Raw genomic sequence first — 13,701 nt, 5'->3', positions numbered from 1 at the left:
CTATAGAATAAATACAGGACTGCAGAGGAGTTCAGGTGGTGGACCCCTGCTCCCTTTCTCTTGTAGCTGACTTGTTCGTGCCTCATTCTTTTGTGTGATTGGGAAGCCACAATAAGACTTTTTTTTTTCAAAACATAATTCAAAAATTGATAAAAAGGCCAGTGCATCCCTCTCTCACTGTCTCTTCAAAAATCTTTTTAAAAGCCCAATGGGAAGTTTTATTTACACGGTAGAAAAACTGAAAACATTTTTCACAATTTCAGAGGTGATGAAATTACAGTATTTTATGTGGCTTGAGCTCCCTTAAAGGATTTGATACCTGCATAAAAAATTTTAAAATCGTGATAGCCAGACTAATGTTAACGTGCTCTCGGTTTAGTTTTAATTGTATACTTCTTAAAACATAATAGAACGACTGATTTGGTAATGTTGACTCTATTGATAAAAGTGACCCCAACAAACACGGGTCATTATTTAACAGTTGCTGATGCCCTGCAGTTGTCTCTTTCTCTGATTTTTCAATCCCCTAATATTTTCCCCCCTTTTCGAGAAATGGCATAATGGAGAGAAGACCCTCGGGGTACGAAACACAAATGCAGACATTTAAACATTGATGACTTTAAGATTCATTTTGTGGCCAAGTTTCTGCTTCTTAAAATTTGTGAGTTTTCCCTTAAAATCCTCGCGCTACATTGCTTTAGCCCCACCGGATACGTGCCCCCTACCCATTTCCGACTTAACTGGGCTCCTGCCCACAGTTTCAGGGTCCCGGGTCCCTCGCACCAGCTCAGCAGGACCCCGCAGAGTCCAGTAGCCCAGAGCGCCAAACCCGGGGTCCCTCGCGCGCCCCGCGAGTACCCGCGGCGGACTCTGCTCCCGGCCCTCGGGGTGGATCAGAGGCCGCTCCCAAAACATCCTTAAGGGCATTCCCTTTGTTCGTTCATTCAACAAATACTCGGGTTCGCCTGCCCCTCAGTCTTCAAAAAACCAATTCAGGCCTCGGTTTGCAGGAGTACCGTCTTCGCCTTGTTAACGACACGATGAAGCCGGGGAGGACGAATCTCGGCCATTACTTAGCAAATACCTTCCCAAGCGGCCGGGAGCATTGCGCCAGCTCTTCTCCCTTAATCCTTCACTTAATAGCAAGCAGTGACCACGGCTGCACTCTGCGGTTTTTGCCTCCAAGTCGGCCTTACGCCAAATTCCTCCACGACGCGAGCGGTTACCCTCTCTCCAAGCCAGCAGGAGACACTTCCGGGGGCAGCCGGGGCACCCCGGACTCACGGCCCGCCGCGGTCTGGATCCAGGCCTCAAACAGCTCCAGGCTGGAGGTGGGGAGAGAATCACTTCCGAGAGCGGCGACCCAGGGTGTCTCAGCTGGATTTTTCCATTCAGTCGGGAGGCTCCGTCAACCGCCTAGCGCAGCGGAACTACAACTCCCAGCATCGTAGTAGCTGCCCGGACTTCCGGAAGCCAAGGCCCGGCGGGGAGGAAGCAGCCGAGACCCGGCCAAAAGGGCCGGGTGTTAATTTAGCACGAAAAAAGGGGGCGGGAAGGGCTGTAGGGTTAGCCTGTCAGTTGGCAACCATGAACGTGGTTTTTGCTGTGAAGCAGTACGTTTCCAAAATGATAGAGGACAGCGGACCGGGTATGAAAGTACTTCTCATGGATAAAGAGACGGTGAGTTTGCTTTTGCTCAGTATTTGTTTGTGAGGGAGCTCTCTCTCTCTCTTGCAACAGCTACTCCCACTCCGCTGTAGGATTTAGTGTTTAAAGGTTTTGAAGCGAGGGTCAGTTCTGTGTGGAACTAAAAGGTGGTAGTAAAGTTTGTCTGGTGGTTTGAAGTGTAAATAGCTGTAACTACCACCAGAGATTTCTTCATCTACCTGGAACAATTTATTGGAATCAGAAGTCCTTTCCTAAATGTCTCTGCCAAGGAATAATATGTGAGACAGGACACTTGGAAGAGTTTTATTTCCAGTCAGCGTTCTGTTTTTAAAATAAAGCTGTTAGTGCTCAAGCTGAGATGACAGGTTATTATTTGTTGGTCACAGAATTTTTTTTTTTTTTAAATCACACTCTAAGGTGATGGGAAAAAATTTTTTTTTGAAATTTATGGATTGTCTGTGTTGAGAGAGAACATGTTTTTCATTCTGGTACATTACCTACATGTTTTGGGTGTTCCGTAAATGTTACTACATGTTAGTATTTGCCTTATCCAGCCAATTATTAATGGGAAAAAAAATTAAGTCTTAGGTGTTGCTGCTTGTTTATATTATTTTGACTAGCATAATGATTAGTTAATTCTTCTTCTTTACAGACTGGCATAGTGAGTATGGTATACACACAATCAGAGATTCTTCAGAAGGAAGTGTACCTTTTTGAACGCATTGATTCTCAAAATCGAGAGGTCATGAAACACCTGAAAGCAATTTGTTTTCTTCGCCCTACCAAGGTACTGAGCTGTCATTTGCCCAGGCAAACACAGAGCACCCTGATATGAAAGCATTAAGAAAGCAAAATAAATTTGCATTATTATTTGTGGCATCGTAATTAACCTGGTTCATCAGAGTTATAATCTTGACTCTCCTGCTTTCCACATCTCAGTTTACTCCTTAAAATCAGTTTTTCCTCCAAGGTGCCTTTTGGGTTCCCAGCTACTTCCTAGACCACTAACTATCCTAGCAGAGACCCACTTCACTTAATTTCTGGATTAACCTCCATACTCATCACACTGAACACCATTGCCACTTAATCTTATATACTTATGTACCTACACCAATATCTCGAGTCTGTATCATTTTATTCACGTCTATGCACAGGAAGATATATATAATGGCTCAATTTTACTTCCATGATTAAATCAATATTTAGTAGCCCAGCCCTCAGATCCCTCCTTTAGCTGGTTTGGCCTGCCCTTATGTATCCAGCCTCCTGTGTCCAATCTCTGCTCCTCCACTCTTGCCAACTAGGCCTTTTTATCATCCTTCTCTATGCTCATTCCTCTTCTCTATTTGTTCTCTTCCCCTAATTAAAGGTTCTTTAGCCTTCTGTCCATTTTCATCCATCTTCTAAATCTAGATTGAGTCCTCCTATAAAACTTCTATAGTATTTCAACCTTATTTTGTATATTCTCTTTATATACATGATCTTTAACTCCAGTGCACTCTTTTATCATGCTTGTATATTATGTACTTTCTGAAATATAAATGCCATGTCCTGTCATGTCAACCCCACTTGAAATCCTTGAATGACTTGTTGTTTTTATGCTAAAGGCAAAACTCTTTAATTATGGTTCTGTGTGGTCTGGTTCCTGTCATTCCTACAGCCTCATTTCAAACCATTGCCCCTTTTGCTCTTGGCTACATTAATCTTTCAGTTCACTTGATTCCATTATGCCACAGGACCTTTGCACAGGCTTTTCCCTCTGCTTGGAACTTCTTTACTTCCTCTAGCAGATCTTCCCTGGTTTTGCTGACCAAGTCAAACCCTCCTCTTGTTAGCACTTACAGCACCATCATCTTCTCCCTTTTGCTTGTCATAGTTGAAATTGTATATGGTTTGATCAATATTTGTCTCCCTTACCAGCAGTAATCTCCATGAGAATAGAGATGGTATCTGGTTGGTTTTGGTTTTTTTTCTACACTATTATGTCTCCAGTGCCTGCTACATGGTGGACCTTGATAAATAGTTCCTAAATTAATGAATATGTTAATACTGTGTTATAGTCATTTCCAGTTGTTTCACATTTGTAGCTCATGAAATTTTGGTGCTGAGAGGGATCTTAGAGATCATCTGGTCCATCATTTCCTAAGACTTTTAATTAGAGAATCTCTTTATACATATATAGAGAGATAGATAATACTCTCTGAAAATAAAAATGTCAGGGTTTTTTTTTAAGATTTTATTTGTTTATTTGAGAGAGAACACAAGCAGAAGCAGGGTGAGGTGCAGAGAGAGAGGGAGAAGGCTCCCTGCTCAGCAGGGAGCCCAATGCAGGGCTTGATCCCAGGCCGCTGGCCCCTGGGATCCTAACCTGAGCCAAAGGTAGACACTTAACCAACTGAGCCACCCAGGTGCCCTACTAAAAATGTGTTCTTAAAAATGACTTTTCTTTGGGGTGCCTGAGTGGCTCAGTCGGTTAAGTGGCTGCCTTTAGCTCAGGTCCTGATCCCAGGGTCCTGGGATCACGTCCTGCCTTAGGCTTCCTGCTCAGCAAGGAGCAGGCCCCCCTGTTTGTGCTCTCTTTCTCTGTGTCAAATAAATAAATAAATAAATAAATACTAAAGAAATAAAAATGACTTTTCTTTAATATTATGTTGTAATATTAATGTATTTTTAAATATGAATGAGTTTTCAAAACCTTTTCCCATTTAATAGGCATTAATAGGCAATGTGCATTTCTTATATTACTTTTAGTTCTTTAATGAAATGTATGATTTTTTTAAATATTCAAAACTGTATTGCATATCATGTTTAGACTAGGGACCAAATTCATGTTGAAATTTAACTGTGTTAATAGTATCAAAAATAGATAAAACCTGCATTATGATCTTGTGTAATTGGAATTCTTATGTTTTGGCCATATAAAAATCAACTTTTTACTTCTAAATTTCATATTTTACCTTTTTTTTTTAAAGATATATTCATTTTATTTGCAAGAGAGAGAGAAAAACTCTTTCTGGGGGGAAGGGGCAAAGGGAGAGGGAGAAAAAGAATCCCAGGCAGACTCCTCGCTGAGTGTAGAGCCTGACACCGGGCTTGATCTCATGACCCATGAGATTGTGACCTGAGCCAAAATCACAAGTCAGTTGTTTAACTGAATGAGCCACCCAGGTGTCCCCATATTTTGTTTTTAAATCTTAGCCTACTGTTGAAAATACTTCACAAACATTACAGTTGTGCAGTCTTAGGTCCCAGTAAGTTAAAAGTCAAAGTGAATGCAATTAAGTGTATTTTCTCTTGAATGTTGGTTTTTAAAGAACTAGATATGTTTTGATATTCTATCTAAGAATTTTGATTAGATGAATAATTTATAGACATAATTTATAATTTATTATAAGCGGCCTGAGGCAAATATGCAGAATTATTATTAGTTTTATGTTGTACTTCAACATTTGTATTTTTAATACTTTTAAATCTTAATTTGGCCACGATGATGCAGTTCATTAATATTATAGATGATTCCAGATCATTATTTAACATAACTCTTTTTCACTTCCAGTCCTTATCCCTGCAACATACACTGAAATCTAGACTTCACACTCAGTAGATTCTCAGTAAATTACTTAAATAAATCAATGAACAATATTTATTATTTTTTCAGTTAAACAGTTCTCACATATTATTTGTTTATTTGTTGTTTCCTTTCTAGGAGAATGTGGGTTATCTGATTCAAGAGCTCCGGAGACCAAAATACAGTATATATTTTATTTGTAAGTATATTATTTCACTTATTCCATCATGTAACTGTATCCTAGCTAATTTGTTCTGTTGGACACTTCATATCATTAATAAAGTAACTGAATCAGTCACTATATGAGTCTGATTTTTTTATATCCTTTCCAAGTACTAAAAGTCCTGTAACCAACCAATATGCTGTTTTAGAGAGCTAAGTGGGATTTTCTTCATCATTGACTGATTAGGTAAAAATTACTTTTTAAGTTTTACTTTGCCTATCAGTATTCTTTATGAGTCAAAATTACAAGTAGCCAAATTTCACATCTCACCTCTGCAAAAACAAAACAAAGCAAAAAGTGTATACTTATTCCTGTTTTATACTTTTATGAACTGAGGCATAGAAGCTGATTTCTTTATGTGGAGGAGGATATGCTTGAGTTTGTTGGAAAAGCAGAGATTTACTTTACATCATACCAGATGAAAACATTCCACTTCTCTTTGCTACTTTATATAATACTTAAAAGTACAAATCATCCAGTGGGTATCTCTTATGTACAAAACTTTTGAGGGGAAATGGGGGGAAGACAGAGTCCTGGAAATAAATTAGGTTTGTGGTTACTGTACATTTTATATGATTTTTTTTTTCGATGTAACACATTCTGCTTTGGAAGTTACATCCATTCTCCTCTAGATGTCATTATTGATCTTCATGGATGAGTAAGTCTAGTTTATTTGGTGCCATTTCCAAAACCAAGGATAAACCTTAACTCTCAGTATGTAGGACATTGCAAAATTTTAAAGCTTACTTGAAGGCTTCAGAGTTTTAGGGTTTAGATTATACTCTAAAATGTACTTTCTACACTATATGCTACAATTGAATAATAGTTCCAAAAATTAACATCTGTGATAAGACAGTATTTTATAAAGAACTTTCTCATATCATTATTTCATTCAGCCCTTTCAACAACCTCAAGAGGTAAAAATTGGCAGTTTAATTATTTTCTGCCACCCTGGTGGTGTTGTTATTGTTGTTTTTCTTTTGGCTAATAGTCACAGGCTTAGTTTTATAATTTAACTTTTTATTTTGAGGCAATTGTAGATTCACATATAGTTGTAAGAAATAATACAGAGATCCCATTTATTCTTAAACCCATTTCCCCCACTGTAGCATCTCACATAACTATAGTACAATACCACATCCAGGATATTGACATTGATATAGTTAGGATACAAAACATTTCCATCTCCATAAAGATCTCTCTCATTGCCCTTTTATATCAGATGCACTTCCCTCCCACCCAATCCCATTATGAGCCCCTAGCAACCACTACTCTGTTCTCTATTTCTATAATTTTGTCATTTCAAGAATGTTACATAAATGGCATTATATAGTATATAACCTGTTGGGATTGGCTTTTTTCACTCAGCATTCTTGAGTTTCATCGAGGTTGTGACATATATCAATAGTTCATTCCTTTTTATAACTGAGTGGTATTCCATGGTTATATGTGGTTATACCAAAATTTGTTTAGCTACCCATTGGAGGATATCTGAGTTGTTTTCAGGTTTGGCTACTACAGATAAAGCTGCTATGAACATTTGTGTATAGGTTTTTGTGTGAACATGAGTCTTCACTTCTTTGTAGTACATAATGTCCAGGAGAGCAAGAGAGCAGTTGCTGGGTCATATGGTAGTTCCATGTTTAGTGTTTTAAGAAGCTGCTAAATGTTTTCCAGAGTGACCATACCATTTTACTTTCCACTAGCAATGTACAGGTGATCCAGTTTCTTTGTATCCTTATAAGCATTTGGTGTTGCACTTATTTTTTATTTTAGCCTTTCTAATAAGTGTGTAGTCATTACAGTATTTTTAGATGGTCACAAGCTAGATACTTAGGAAAGTGTAGAAACTTCTACTTAGAGATGTGTGTGTATGTGTATGTACACACACGTATGAATATATGAAAGATTCCCTGTGCTGTCGAATTTAAGTAGACATATAATGGAATCACTTCTTGTACTGAGTCTCTCAGTTTAAAATTGAGTAGATCACGAGATGAAAGTCTCCTTCTTTGAGGCAGCAGTTAAAATTAATAACCAATAACGTGATGTCTTTTCTTCTGGTTCTAAAGGTTGTTTGATTTGCACTGTGAATCTGTGAAGTAGAAGAAAAAAATGGTATATATTAAAGTAGCACTAAAGCCTAGGAAAAACAGGCTCTTGGGACTTGGGTAAAGTAATCAATTTCACAATTTTATTTGATTAAAATAAACTAAATGAGTTTATATGTAGTGATTACATTCATTACAAACTTTCAACACAATTTATATCAACACTGAATTGGCCTTCTGTTCATCTAACTTTTTTATAATTTCATTTTTGTATTTCCGTGTCTACTAAATATGTTGTTTAATAGGTTCCTCCCTTCCTTTATTAAAAAAAAAAAACAGCCTCTCTTATGGAAGTCTTCAAATATATACAAATAGTGTAATAAATCCCAGTGTACCCACCACCCAGTTTCAAAAGTTGCTTTGCCTATGGTCTGTCTTGTTTTAGTTATACTACTGCCTATTCCCCCACCAGTGTTATTTTGAAGGACATCTAAGGCATCATATGAGTTCATCCCTAAATATTTCAGTATGGATCTCTAAAAGATATCTAAAAGATAAGGACTTATTTTACAAAATACCATTATTAATAAAAAATAAAATCCATTATTATACATATCAAAATAATGAAAAATAATTCCTATTTTCAAATACTCAGTGTTCAGATTTCAGATTTTCTTACAGTGTTGTTTTTTTCTCACTGTTTTTGTATTCGAATTATGATCGTAATAAGATCCACACATTGCTGTTAATTGATACGTTGTTTAAGTTTCTTTAATCTTCTATAAGTGTTTTCTCTCTCTCTTTATCTCTCTCTCTCTCTCCAGTGCAATTTATTTATTGAAGAAGCTACATTGTACTGTTAGAGTATCTCACAGTCTGGGTTTTGCTAATTGCATCCTGATATGGTACTTTAACGTATTCTTTGCATTTTAAAATATTCCTGGGTCACCTGGTTGGTGCAATTAGTTAAGCATTGACTCTTGGTTTCGGCTCAGGTCACAGTCTCAGGGTCATGGGATCAGGCCCTATATCGGGCTTTGTGCTCAGTGTGAAGTCTGCTTCAGATTCTCTATCCTTCTCCCTCTGTCCCTCCCACCTGTGCGTCCTCCCTCTCTCCCTAAATAAATAAATCTTATAAATAAAAACACAAATAAATAAATAAATATTCCTCTGCCCTTTAGTTCTGTAGATTGGTACTTGGATATAGAAGCTTAATTAGATTTAGATTTTAGTTCTTGGCAAGAATATTTCATAGTCAGTGCTGTGTGCTTTCACTGATTATCTCTTATTGTGATATTAGCATCAGTTGATGCTCAATACCTAGGTCCATCCATTGATCCATTAGTGGTTGATAAAAATGAAGATGTTTTAATTCTCTCATGATCATTCCTTCTTTGTTTTTTAGCTGGAATATTTCCATAAGGAGAAATTTCTCCTCATCTACTATTTGGTTACCTGTGGTATAGTTTGTATTTAAAAGAATAAAAACTCACTTCTTTTCCCTTTATTTGCTATTTTCAGTAAAATGACTTGGTTTCCTGGCATCCTCCAATGCCTCCATGGTGGTCTTCTTTTGAAGTATTATGAATTTATGGATTTGAATATATTTGTGCTACTCATTTCAGTTCAAAGGTGTTCGACTGTGACATATACCACAATGTATACCAAACTTCACTTAATCATTAGGCTCTTTTATGTCTAATTGGAGCAAAAGTGATCTCCTTTGAGTCAGACATAACTCATATGTCTGCTTCAGATTTCAGTAATGTGATCAGCAAGAGTGATGTGAAGTCATTAGCTGAAGCTGATGAACAGGAAGTTGTGGCTGAGGTTCAGGTAAATGTATTGATCCTCTAACACCTCTCTTATATTGGCCCTTTTTAAAGATTTGACTCTAACATAAGAAAGGTGCTGTCTCAAAAGAAGGGAGATTATTGATCAGACATTATAAATGTGCATTGCACCGAACTATACTCAGAAAGTTTGTAAGAGGTATCAAATTAAGTGGGAACAGAATTAAAGGAGTCAGTGGGAGTAAGGTGATTGGACTGGTACTGGATCCTACTGAATGGATAGAGAGAGTTTCACAGGGTTGGAAACAGAGTCAGATATATTCTGTGCTAGCTTTTTTTTTTTTTCCCCCTATGCTAGTTTTTTGAACCACATTATAAGAATGTTCATCTTCAGGGCTATATCTGATTGGAAAAGAACAGGAAGTAAAGGATGTGAATGAGGTTTGTTAAAGTTCTGTTTGTGATTATCTTGCTCTGGGAAGTAAAAAGTAGACTTTTGTTGTTAGGTTAAAACTTGGTAACTCCTAAATATTCTGCATGCTATATAATATATCACATCAGAACATGTCATGTTACCTTTTACTTTAATGCTTTAATGTTCTTGAATACATTTATCACCTCATAAATGATAGAGGAATAGAATAGGACAGCAAATAAACAAGTTTTGGATTTTCAAAAGGATGTGCTAAGTCATAAATGAACAATAATAATAATAAAAGGAATGACCTATTTTAAAACATATTCTCCCTCATGTTAATACACTGTACAAAAAAAAGAATAGACTGAACAATGAAGTTCTTTTTCATCTATGTGTAACATTGTATATCCTATAGCAGTGTCTTATTTTTACTAATTGGTAAGTGTACACAGAGGTCTCCAGAAATGTAGTGTACACACTTCTACAACTTTTTTTTAGAAGATTTATTATTATTATTATTACTTCCCTTTTAGAATTATTTTATTCCCCCATATTGACTATTGCTAGACAGTTACTAATTAATCAGTTTTTTATCTCTTATGCCTGCATTTCCTCAAATTTGATTATACCACATAGTACCATATCACATATGAAAATATTGCTGTATGATACAGTTGGAATATATGAAATAACTGACTAATCTTGGTGCTTTGTTTGCAGGAATTTTATGGTGATTATATTGCTGTGAATCCACATTTGTTTTCCCTCAATATCTTGGGTTGCTGCCAGGTATGGAAGAAAAGGATAAAAAAATAAGTTTATTTATCAGGTGGGAGTTAATTCAGCAAGTAACTGGACTTGTAAGAAAAAATTCAAATATTTTCTCTGAATATGCATTTTTAACAAAAAGGGTCGAAATTGGGATCCAGCCCAGCTATCCAGAACAACTCAAGGACTGACAGCTCTCCTTTTATCTCTGAAGAAATGTCCCATGATTCGTTACCAGCTTTCATCAGAGGCAGCAAAGAGACTTGCAGAATGTGTTAAGGTATGGCTTTCCCTATCCCCAGTTCCAAAGCATCAAGACCATTCACTTCCTTATATTTCAGAAACTACAGCAATATTTTTTCTACAACCAAGGAGGTGATGTGTTAGGTTTACTGGCAAAGAGGTAGATCTTTGTAATAAAAAAAGCAACAGACTAGGGCTAAAATTTTTGGACTTAACTCAAGAAACATTTGCAAGCTAAATAAGCTAAATAGTTATTTTGATCCAATTAAGCCATTTGTAAAGTAGAGTTTTAAATCCTAACCTCTTAAACAACATGATACCAAACTTTTTTAAGCCTTTGAATCCTTTTCGGAAGGCCTATGAAGGTGCAAAGAACTATTGTTAAATGTGTTTTTTATGTATTAATTTTCTGTTTATCAGTATGGAGTTTTCTCAAAAAGTTGAAAATAGAGCTACTCTATGATCCAGCAATTGCACTACTGGGTATTTACCCCAAAGGTACAAATGTAGTGATCTAAAGGGGCACGTGCACCCCAATGTTTATAACAGCAATGCCCACGAAAGCCGAACTATGGAAAGAGCCCAGTTGTCCATAAACAGATGAATGGATAAAGAAGATGTGGTATATGTATATTATTTGCATATTTTATATATATACATATATAATATGTATATAAATATATATATTATATATATATAATATATATAATATATATATTTATATACATATTATATATGTATATATATAATACATACAGGGGCGCCTGGGTGGCTCAGTGGGTTAAAGCCTCTGCCTTCGGCTCGGGTCATGATCCCAGGGTCCTGGGATTGAGCCCCGCATCGGGCTCTCTGCTCAGCGGGGAGCCTGCTTCCTCCCTCCCTCTCTGTCTGCCTCTCTGCCTATTTGTGATCTCTGTCTGTTAAATAAATAAATAAATCTTTAAAAAAAAATACATACATACACATAATAGAGTATTATGCAGCCATCAAAATGAAATCTTGCCATTTGCAATAACATGGATGGCACTAGAAGGTATTATGTTAAGTGAAATTAGTCAGAGAAAGACAGTTATCATATGATCTCAGTGATATGTAGAATTTGAGAAATAAGGCAGAGGATCGTAGGGGAAAAGAGTTAAAAATGAAACAAAATGAAACCAGAGAGGGAGATAAACCATAAAAGACTCTTAATCTCAGGCACACTGAGGGTTGCTGGAATGGAGGGGGGTGGGAGGGGGTGGCTGGGTGATGGACATTGGGGAGAGTATGTGCTATGATGAGTGCTGTGAATTGTGTAAGACTGATGAATCACAGACCTGTACCTCTGGGGCAAATAATACATTATATGTTAATTTAAAAAAAGATTTCTGTTTATATTACCAACTAATTGGTCGACAAAACCATCTTTCTCTCTCATCCACAGCAAGTGATAACTAAAGAATATGAACTGTTTGAATTCCGGCGGACTGAGGTTCCTCCATTGCTGCTTATTTTAGATCGTTGTGATGATGCCATCACCCCGTTGCTAAACCAGGTGCAGAACCCTTTATTAGCATAATAGAAGCATGATTTCAAGTGGTATTCATCAAAATGCAGATGTGGAAGTAAACAGAATGGTCCATGTACTTGTCTCTTTATTTTCAGTTTTGTTTTGTTTTTTGCCTTATGTTTCCTGGTGGTTTGGTATCCCTATTCTTCCAGCCACAGTCATCTTTGGTTCTTTCTTCTGCCTCATCTTTCCTGTCTCATTCTGCCACCACCTTCACCCCAATCAAGACAACTTCTAGATTCTGTAGCTTCTCCTTTTACAGTGTTTTTCTGTAGTTTTCCATTCTTACTGCCGGTACCTTTGTATAGACCCTAATCTCTTAAAGGAATACTGAAATAGTCATTTACCCATTCCTCACTTTTAATTTTTTTTTTATTTTATTTTTAAAGTTTTGTTTGTTTGTTTGACAGAGAGAGCACAAGCAGGGGGAGCAGCAAGCAGAGGGAGAGGGAGAAGCAGAGTCCCCACTGAGCAGAAAGCCTGATGCAGGGTTTGATTCCAGTACCCTGGAATAATAACCCGAGCCAAAAGCAGACGCTTAACCAACTGAGCCACCCAGGCACCCCTTATTTTATTTTTTATACAAGATCAAATCTACACTTTTATTTATTGACTTTTCAATAAGTTTAAATCCTTGAGGGTATAGCATTGTATGGATTCTATGTCCAGTGGCCTTAGCATGAAGGTTGCTTAAGAATTTGACGTGAGTCATGCCACTGTTTCCATGATTATGAGTCACCTTCTCCAGATTACTCTGGTTTTGCTCAGTTTGCCACCAGGAGTCACTGTGTTATTCTTTGCTTTGTACACATAAGCACATCTCTTGCCTAGATAGAACTTAGTTTCATCTTGAGCATGAACACCTTCAATTTTCAAAGCTGTATGCTCCCTGTGGTTCTGGAGATCCTGCTTATACCCAGCAAAAATGGCCTTATACCATAGCCTTCCAGGCATATTTATTATTTTAGGAGTCCTATTCCCAGCAGACCTCCACAGGCTCCAAGATGGCTGAAACAGGCCTTGATTCCCCTCTTTTAATTTCTTTCTATTCTAATAGATTTCATAGACACAATGCTGTTAAATCATTTTTCCTAAAGAACAGTTCTGATCTTACTACTCCTGGCTTAAAAATCTTCATTGGTTCCCATTTGCTTACTAGCTTAAATACAGATTCCTGAACTTGGCATTCAAGAGCCTTTACAATATGGGCCCAGCCTTAACCTACAGCTCACTACTGTGCAGATATGTTGTGTGGTTTCTGGTCATCATTTTATTCATGTTGTGACTTACGCCTAAATGCTGGAATGTTCCAAATACCTTCTCTCCCTATCTTCACCTATCAATATTCTTCTTCTTTAAAACCACTCAAAACATCTCCTTAATGCCTTTTATTCTTTTAGTCAGACATGTTCTTTTTCCA

At 37.1% G+C, this 13,701-nt stretch overlaps 1 protein-coding gene and 1 pseudogene across 2 annotated transcripts in view; one reads left to right on the top strand and one right to left on the bottom strand.

Annotated features, from left to right (window-relative positions):
- Positions 1-1,329: 1,329 nt before the first annotated feature.
- Positions 1,330-13,701, top strand: part of VPS45 (vacuolar protein sorting 45 homolog) — a 70,392-nt gene continuing 58,020 nt past the window's right edge. For both annotated transcript variants that reach the window (XM_044239149.1, XM_044239148.1), the window contains exons 1-7: positions 1,330-1,680; positions 2,321-2,455; positions 5,375-5,435; positions 9,267-9,346; positions 10,442-10,510; positions 10,632-10,769; positions 12,156-12,266. In XM_044239149.1, coding sequence (XP_044095084.1) covers positions 1,588-1,680; positions 2,321-2,455; positions 5,375-5,435; positions 9,267-9,346; positions 10,442-10,510; positions 10,632-10,769; positions 12,156-12,266 — 687 coding nt within the window. In that variant the 5' untranslated portion in view covers positions 1,330-1,587. The remainder of the gene's footprint in view (positions 1,681-2,320; positions 2,456-5,374; positions 5,436-9,266; positions 9,347-10,441; positions 10,511-10,631; positions 10,770-12,155; positions 12,267-13,701) is intronic.
- Positions 12,853-13,235, bottom strand: LOC122898525 (annotated as a pseudogene).

This window comes from Neovison vison, chromosome 2, assembly GCF_020171115.1.
Source record: "Neovison vison isolate M4711 chromosome 2, ASM_NN_V1, whole genome shotgun sequence".
NCBI classification, from domain to species: Eukaryota; Metazoa; Chordata; class Mammalia; order Carnivora; family Mustelidae; genus Neogale; species Neogale vison.
Note: the sequence above shows the minus strand (reverse complement) of the source record. Positions and strands in the feature narration are given on the sequence as shown.